Below are 8,503 nucleotides of genomic sequence, written 5' to 3' on the forward strand. Positions count from 1 at the left end.
CTAAGGAATACAGGTACACGCCACCATGCCTGGCTAATTTAAAAAAAAAAAAAAATTGTAGAATCAGGGACTTGCTATTTTGCCCAGGCTGGTCTCAAACTCTGACCTCAAACAATCCCACTTTAGCCTCTCAAAGCACTTGGATTACAAGTGTGAGCCACCATGCCTGGCTCATTTTTCAATAGCTTTAATTATAAGAAAGTCTTATCGCAGCTCCACTTCTAGATCAAAAACTCTTTCAGAGCTGCATTTTTGTTGTTGGCTTTAGAATTCCCTCCCCTATAGCTTTTTCACAGTAGTAACTCAAAAATATTTCTTAATTGGCATTCTCTAGAGGAATTTAAGTTTGATGGAAAATCATTACCCACGATACTGTTATAAAAAAATTTAGAGATAGAGCCTTATAAAGGATACTAATACTCTTTCCTTAGAGAAGTCATATTTGCAAAGTAGGAGGATTAAAGGACTGGGATGGATCTTACTATAGTTTTCCTTAGGTATTAACTCTATTCATCAATATAGCACTAAAGCTTTCCAAACCATTATTTTGAATTGCCTAAAATCCCTGGAGAAACTATTATATTATTTCATTCTAATTTTGTTTTACAGTCTTTCATATATAATCACTTACAGGAGAAAAACAATGAGATAAAAAGTTGATAACATGATTTGATTGCATGCATTTGTAATTTTGTGTTATTTCTTTTTTTTAAAGCTGGGGCCGCAACTTTGGTGAAGAAGGATATATTCGGATGGCAAGAAATAAAGGAAATCATTGTGGGATTGCTAGTTTCCCCTCTTACCCAGAAATCTAGAGAGGATCTCTTCTTTTTATAACAAATCAAGAAATATGAAGCACTTTCTCTTAACTTAATTTTTCCTGCTGTATCCAGAAGAAATAATTGTGTCACGATTAATGTGTATTTACTGTACTAATTAAAAAATATAGTTTGAGGCCGGGCACGGTGGCTCACGCCTGTAATCCCAGTACTTTGGGAGGCCAAGGCAGGCATATCAACTTGAGGCCAGGAGTTAAAGACAGGCCTGGCTAACATGGTGAAACCCCGTCTCTACTAAAAATACAAAACATTAGCGGAGCGTAATGGTGCATGCCTGTAATCCCAGCTACTTGGGAGGCTGAAGCACAAGATTCCTTGAACCCAAGAGGTTGAGGCTGTGGTGAGCTGAGACCACACCACTGTACTCCAGCCTGGACAACAGAGTGGAGACTCTGTTTCAAAAAAACAGAAAAGATAATATAGTTTGATTCTTCGTTTTTTAAAATTTGCAAACCTCAGGAAAAAGTTTACTAAGTAAATTAGTAGTGTACTATAGATATAACTGTATAAAAATTGTTCAACCTAAAACAATCTGTCATTGTTCATTGTTTTATTTTATACTCTTTGTCTTTTTAAGACCCCTGATAGCCTTTTGTAACTTGATGGCTTAAAAGTACTTAATAAATCTGCCATTTCAAATTTCTGTCATTGCCACACACCATTCTTATTCCTAGGCAACTATTAATAATCTATCCTGAGAATATTAATTGTGGTATTCTGGTGATGGGCTTTAGCAACTTTGATGGAAGAAAATATTAGGCTATAAATGTCCTAAGGGTTCAGATTGTATCTTTGCACATAAAAGGATTCAAAACGCCATGTGTAGCGGCTAATGCCTGTAATCCCAACACTTTGGGAAGCTGAGGTAGAAGGATAGCCTTGAGCCCAGGATTTCAAGACCAGCCTGGGCAACATAGTGAGACCTTGTGTCCACAAAAAAAAAAAAAAAAAGGAAACTATCCAGGAGTTTCCTTTTTCTAAAGCTGGGGCCACAACTTTGGTGAAGAAGGATATATTTGGATGGCGTGTGTGCCTGTGGTCCCTGCTATGCAGATGTCTAAGATAGGAGGATCACATGAGCCCAGGAGGGTGGGAATGCAGTGAACTGTAACTGCACTCCAGCCTGGGTGACGGAGCAAGACCCTGTCTTAAAAAAAAGAGGATTCAACACATATTTTTAAATTAAATCATGTTAAAGTAAACAAATGCATAAAAGACAAGCACTTTGAAAGAATTATTTTAATGATCAACAATTTAATGTATTAGTCCAAATTATTTTTACCTAGTGATCAACAATTTGACCAGGGCCTTTTTTTGGCAAATAACTGAGCCAACCAGAATAAAATAACCAATACTCCACTGCTCATATTTTTATCTAGTTCAGATGGATCTTCCTCACAACTGCTCTAGATTAGTAGATGCATCTAAGCAGGCAGCAGGAACTTTAAATTTTTAAAGTTCATGCCTATGACATGAACAATATGTGGGATAATGTCATTAATATATCCTAAATTGACCTAAACTAATTTCACCAACTCTGGCTCCTTCTCCATAAAGCACATTTTAAGGAACAAGAATTGTTAAATATAAAAACATAAATAATACCATAATACATGGCTATCATCAAACGTGTATAGAATATTATAGTTAAAAAGTATTTAGTTGATTACTTTTCAGTTTTTTTGTTTTTTTTTTTGAGATGGAGTCTCACTGTGTTGCCCAGGCTGGAGTGCAGTGGTGCCATCTCAGCTCACTGCAACCTCTGCCTCCTGAGTTCAAGCAATTCTTCTGCCTCAGCCTCCCGAGTAGCTGGGATTATAGGCGTGTGCCATCATGCCCAGCTAATTTTTGTATTTTTAGTAGAGACAGGGTTTTGCCACATTGGTCAGGCTGGTCTCAAACTCCTGACCTCAGGTGATCCACCCATCTCAGCCTCCCAAAGTGCTAGGATTACAGGTGTGAGCCACTGAACCCAGCCTACTTTTCAGTTTTAACATAATTTTTGTTTTATCTGCAACTTTTCAGGTATTGAAAGTAGAACAAAAACATGGGTTCTTAGTCTTTAGCAATCTGATAAATCTTATGAATGCCTTCTCAGAATCATGTTTTTAAATGCATAAAATATATAGGATTACAAAGGAATCTAATTATATCAAAATAAAGTTATTAAAATGTTAATAGATAAGTTTGTTATATACTAATATGCACGCATCTTTATAAATGCATTAAATACGAGTTAATATCTATCCTAAATTTGAAGTAGTGATGAGCATAATGAAAACAGATGCAAAAAAGTAATGTGATATGAAAATATCTGGGTTTTCTTTTGATGATGAAGTATGGCTAATATTACTGTGGTTTTTGAATTATGTTCAGAATTGAAGAAAATCCTTTCAGTTTGAGGTTAGTGATGGGGTTCAGGACACCCTACACAAAATATAGCACCTTGACATATTGAATTTTTTTTTTTTTTTTTTTTTTTTGAGACGGAGTCTCACGCTGTTGCCCAGGCTGGAGTGCAGTGGCGCGATCTCGGCTCACTGCAAGCTCCGCCTCCCGGGTTCACGCCATTCTCCTGCCTCAGCCTCCTGAGTAGCTGGGACTACAGGCGCCCGCCCCCGCGCCCGGCTAATTTTCTGTACTTTTAGTAGAGACGGGGTTTCACTGTGGTCTCGATCTCCTGACCTTGTGATCCGCCCACCTCGGCCTCCCAAAGTGCTGGGATTACAGGCGTGAGCCACCGCGCCCGGCCTTTTTTTTTTTTTTTTTGAGACAGAGTCTTACTCTGTCACCCAGGCTGGAGTGCAGTGGTGCCATCACTGCTCACTGCAGCCTTGAACTCCTGGGCTTAAGCTATTTTCTCACCTCACACACCTTCCCCACCCCTCCAGTAGCTGGGACTAGAGGTGCAAGCTACCATTTCTGGCTTATTTGTGTGTGTGTGTGTAAAGATGGGAGTCTCAATATGTTGCCCAGGCTGCTCTCCAACTCCTGGCCTCAAGTGATCCTCCCACTTTGGTCTCCCAAAGTACTGGGATTACAGGCATAAGACTTACTATTTCTTTGAATCAAATTATGCTTTTCTGACTCTTCTCTTCTAGATGAGAATCTTGATGATGCTTCAAGTATGCATACTCTAAGTTACCAGAAAAACTATAAATCAGAACATGTAATAAAGGGGGCCGGGCATGGTGGCTCACGCCCGTAATCCCAGCATTTTGGGAGGCCAAGGCGGGCAGATCACCTGAGGTCAGAAGTTCGAGGCTAGCCTGGCCAACATGACAAAATGCCGCCTCTACTAAAAATACAAAAATTAGCCTGGCGTGGCGGTGGATGCCTGTAATCCCAGTTACTCTGGAGGCTGAGGCAGGAGAATTGCTTGAACCCAGGAAGGGGAGGTTGCAGTGAGCTGAGATCACACCACTGCACTCCAGTCTGGGCGACAGAGCAAGACTCTGTCTCAAAAGAAAATGAAAAAAAGTGAAAATAGGCCTGGCATAGTAGTTCATGCTTGAAACACTTTGGGAGGCTAAGGCAGGAATATCACTTGAGGCCAGTAGTTCAACATCAGTCTGCTCAACATAGCAAGACCCTGACTCTACAAAAAAATTAAAAAGTAGCCGAGTGTTGTGGCACACACCTGCAGTCCTAGTTGTTACAGAGGCTGAGGCTGGAGGATTGCTTGAGCCCAGGAGTTTGAGGCCACAGTAAAGTATGATTGCACCACTACACTCCAGCCTGTGAGACTGAAAGAGATCCTGCCTCTAAAGAAAAAAAAAGTGGCTGGGCACAGTGGCTCACGCCTATAATCCCAGCATTTTGGGAGTCCAAGGTGGGCAAATCACCTGAAGTCAGGAGTTCGAGACCAGTCTGGCCAACATGGTGAAATCCCATCTTTACTAAAAATACAAAAATTAGTTGGATGTAGTGGTGTATGCCTGTAATCCCAGCTACTGGGGAGGCTGAGGCAGGAGAATTCCTTGAACCCGGGAGGCAGAGGTTGCAGTGAGCCAAGATTATGCCACTGCACTCCAGCCTGGGCAAAAGAGTGAGACTCCGTCTCAAAAAAACAAAACAAAACAACAAAAAAACCACACACACACAAAACAGTTACTTAATTATAATTCCGAATAATTATTAGACCAAGATTTTCACTATTTTTAATCCTGTTCACAAGGTTCTAGTCTTCATTTCTCTCCTAGTTGAATGACTTTGGGCAAATCTTTTCATATCTAGGGTGGCTGTTTTCTCCTTTGTAATGAAGATATGTCAAAGTTTATGAATACAGGCTTATCTTGTTTTATTGTACTTTGCTTTACTGTGCTTTGCAGATATTGCATTTTTTTATTTTTTATTTTTATTTTTTTACAAATTGCAGGTTTGTGGCAACCCAGCATCAAATAAGTCTGTCAGTGCTGTTTTCCCAACAGCATATGCTTACTTCATGTCTTTGTGTCACATTTTGGTCATTCTTGCAATATTTTAAACTTCTTCATTATTATTATTATCTGGTGATCTGTGATCAGTGATCTTTGATGTTACTATGATAATTGTCATAGGATGCCAAAAACCTCACCCATGTAAAATGGTGAATATAATCAATAAATGTTGTGTGTTCTCTAACTGCTCCATTTACTGGCTGTGTCCCCATCTCTCTTCCTCTCCTTGGATCTCCCTATTTTCTAAGACACAACAACATTTAAATTAGGTCAATTCATAACCCTACAATGTTGTCTGTGTGTTCAAGTGAAAGAAAGAGTTGCATGCCTCTCACTTAAAAGCTAGAAATGATTAAGCTTAGTGAAGAAGGCATGCCAAAAGCCAAGATAGGCTGAAAGGCCTCTTGTGCCAAATAGTTGTGAATGTAAAGGGAAAGTTCTTGGAGGAAATTGCAAGTGCTACTCCAGTGAACACATGAATGATAAGAAAGTGAAACAACTTTATTGGTGATATGGAGAAAGTTTGAGTGGTCTGGATAGAAGATTGAGCCAGCCACTACATGCTTTTAAACCAAAGTCTAATCCAGAGCAAGGCCCTAACTCCTCAATTCCAGAAAGGCTGACAGAGATGCAGAAGCTGCAGAAGAAAAGTCTGAAGCTAGCAGATGTTGGTTCATGAGGTTTCAGGGATGAAGCCATTCTCCATAACACAAAAGTGCTGAGATCGCGCCACCACACTCCAGCCTGGGTGACAGAGCAAGATTCCATCTCAAAAAAAAAAAAAAAAGTGCAAGGTGGAGCAGCAAGTGCTGATGTGGAAGCTGCAAGTTATCCAGAAGATCTAACTAAGATAACTGATGCAGGTGGTTATCCTAAACAGCACATTTTCCACGTAGGTGAAACAGCTTTGTGGAAGACGATTCCACTGAAGACCTTCATAGCTAGAGAAGAGAAATGAATGCCTTCAAAGCTTTAGCGGACAGGATGAATTTCTCACAAGAGGATAATGCAGCTGGTGACTTACATTTGAAGCCAGTGCTCCCTTAACATTCTGCAAATTCTAGGGCCATTAAGAATTATACTAAATCTACTCTGCCTGTGATCTATAAATGGAACAACAAAGCCTGGATGACACCACATCTGCTTAAAACATAGTTTTCTGGATATTTTAAGCCCATGGTTGGGACCTACTGCTGCTTATAAAAAAAGATTCCTTTCAACATATTACTGCTCATTGTCAATGCACTTGGTCACTCAAGAGCTCTAATGGATATGAACATGGAGATTAATGTTGTTTTCATGCCTACTAACAAAAAGACCATTCTGCAGCCCATGGATCAAGGAGTAATTTTGACTTTCAAGCCTTATAAGTTAAGAAATACATTTTGTAAGGGCTGTAGCTGCCATAGTGATTCCTCTGATGGATGTAGGCAAAGAAAATTGAAAACCTTCTGGAAAGGAGTCACTATTCTTGATGGCATTAAGAATATTTGTGATTCATAGGAGGGGGTCAAAATATCAATATGAACAGAAGAAATCTTGGTCTAATAATTATTCTGAATTATAATTAACTTTAGAAGAAGTTTTTCCAATCCTCATGGATGACTTTGAGAAGTTCAAGACTGCCGTGGAGGAAGTAACTGCAGATGTGGAAATAGCAAGAGTACCAGAATTGGAAGTAGAACCTGAAGATGAGAAGATGGGACTGAACTGCTACAATCTCATGACAAAATTTGAACTGCTGAGGAATTGCTTCTTTTTTTTTTTTTTTAGATGGTGTCTTGCTCTGTTGCCCAGGCTGGAGTGCAGTGGCATGATTCAGTTCACTGAAACCTCAGCCTCCTGGATTCAAGCGATTCTCCCACCTCAGCCTCCCTAGTAGCTGGGATTACAGGCGTGCTATCATGCCTGGCGAATTTTTGTATTTTTAGTAGAGATGGGGTTTCACCATATTGGCCAGGCTAGTCTCAAACTCCTGACTTTGTGATCTGCCCGCCTCAGCCTCCCAAAGTTCTGGGACTACAGGCATGAGCCACCACTGCCGGCTGAATTGCTTCTTATGGATGATTGAGGAAAGTGATTTCTTGAGATGGAATCTATTCCTGGTGAAGATGCTGTGAACAAGATTGTAATGGTAACAAAAGATTTAGAATGTTACATAAACTTTGTTGACAAAGTAGCAGCAGGGTTTGAGAGGATTGACTCCAATTCTGAAGGAATTTCTACTGTGGGTAAAATGCTGTCAAATAGCATCACATGCTACAGAGAAATCTTCTGTAAAAGGAAGAGTCAATCGATGTGGTGAATGTTATTGTTGTCCTAATTTAAGAAATTGCCACAAACACCCCAACATGCAGCAAACAACTCCCTGATCAGTCAGCAGCCATTGACATCAAGGCAAGACCCTCCACCCGCAAAAAGATGATTATTCAGATGATCATTAGCACTTTTTAGCAATAAAGTATTTTTAAATTAAAGTATGTGCATTGTGTTTCTAGACATTATGCTCCTGCACACTCAACAGACTACAGTAAGCATAAGATATGTACAATAAATACATTAAGATATTAAGAGTGTAACCATAATTTTTTTTTTTTTTTTTTTTTTTTTTTTGAAACAAGAGTCTCACTCTGTCACCCAGGCGGGAGTGCAGTGGCTCAAACAGGGCTCACTGCAACTACTAACTCCTGGGCTCAAGGGATCCTCCTGCCTAAGTCTCCTGAGTAGCTGTGACTACAGGTGTGTGCCACTACCTCCGCCTAATTTTTTTATTTTTTGTAGAGGCAGGGTCTCACTTTGTTGCCCAAGCTGATCCCCAATTTCTGGTCTCAAGCAATCATCCCGCCTCAGCCTCCCAAAGTGCTGGGATTAGAGGCATGAGCCACCGCATCCAGCCAACATAACTTTTAAAAACTAACAAATTTGTGTAATTTGCTTTATTGTGTTATTTGCTTTATTGGATGGTCTGGAACTGAACTTGCAATATCTCCAAGGTATGCCTGTAATTGAATGTTTACACTGGTAAGAAATGTATTTGGATATATAATAACCTGTAAACTAAGAAGCTTGTACTACTGAATAATCTCCAACTATTAATACCTACCCAATCTGATCTTATTTTATTTCTCAAAGAGACAAATTACATTCAAAGCTATCCATTGTCCCCAATGACATAACGCAGTGGAAATAGCTAAGTAGAAGACTGCTAAAGCAACTGGTTTCCGG

The 8,503-nt window shown here is 39.8% G+C and overlaps 1 protein-coding gene across 2 annotated transcripts in view; it reads left to right on the forward strand.

Annotated features, from left to right (window-relative positions):
- The window catches only part of LOC105497818 (cathepsin S), a 68,252-nt gene extending 62,790 nt beyond the window's left edge, over window positions 1-5,462 (forward strand). For both annotated transcript variants that reach the window (XM_011769222.3, XM_024797966.2), the window contains one exon: window positions 716-5,462. In XM_011769222.3, coding sequence (XP_011767524.1) covers window positions 716-815 — 100 coding nt within the window. In that variant the 3' untranslated portion in view covers window positions 816-5,462. The remainder of the gene's footprint in view (window positions 1-715) is intronic.
- Window positions 5,463-8,503: the final 3,041 nt, after the last annotated feature.

This window comes from Macaca nemestrina, chromosome 1 (genome assembly GCF_043159975.1).
Source record: "Macaca nemestrina isolate mMacNem1 chromosome 1, mMacNem.hap1, whole genome shotgun sequence".
NCBI lineage: Eukaryota > Metazoa > Chordata > Mammalia > Primates > Cercopithecidae > Macaca > Macaca nemestrina.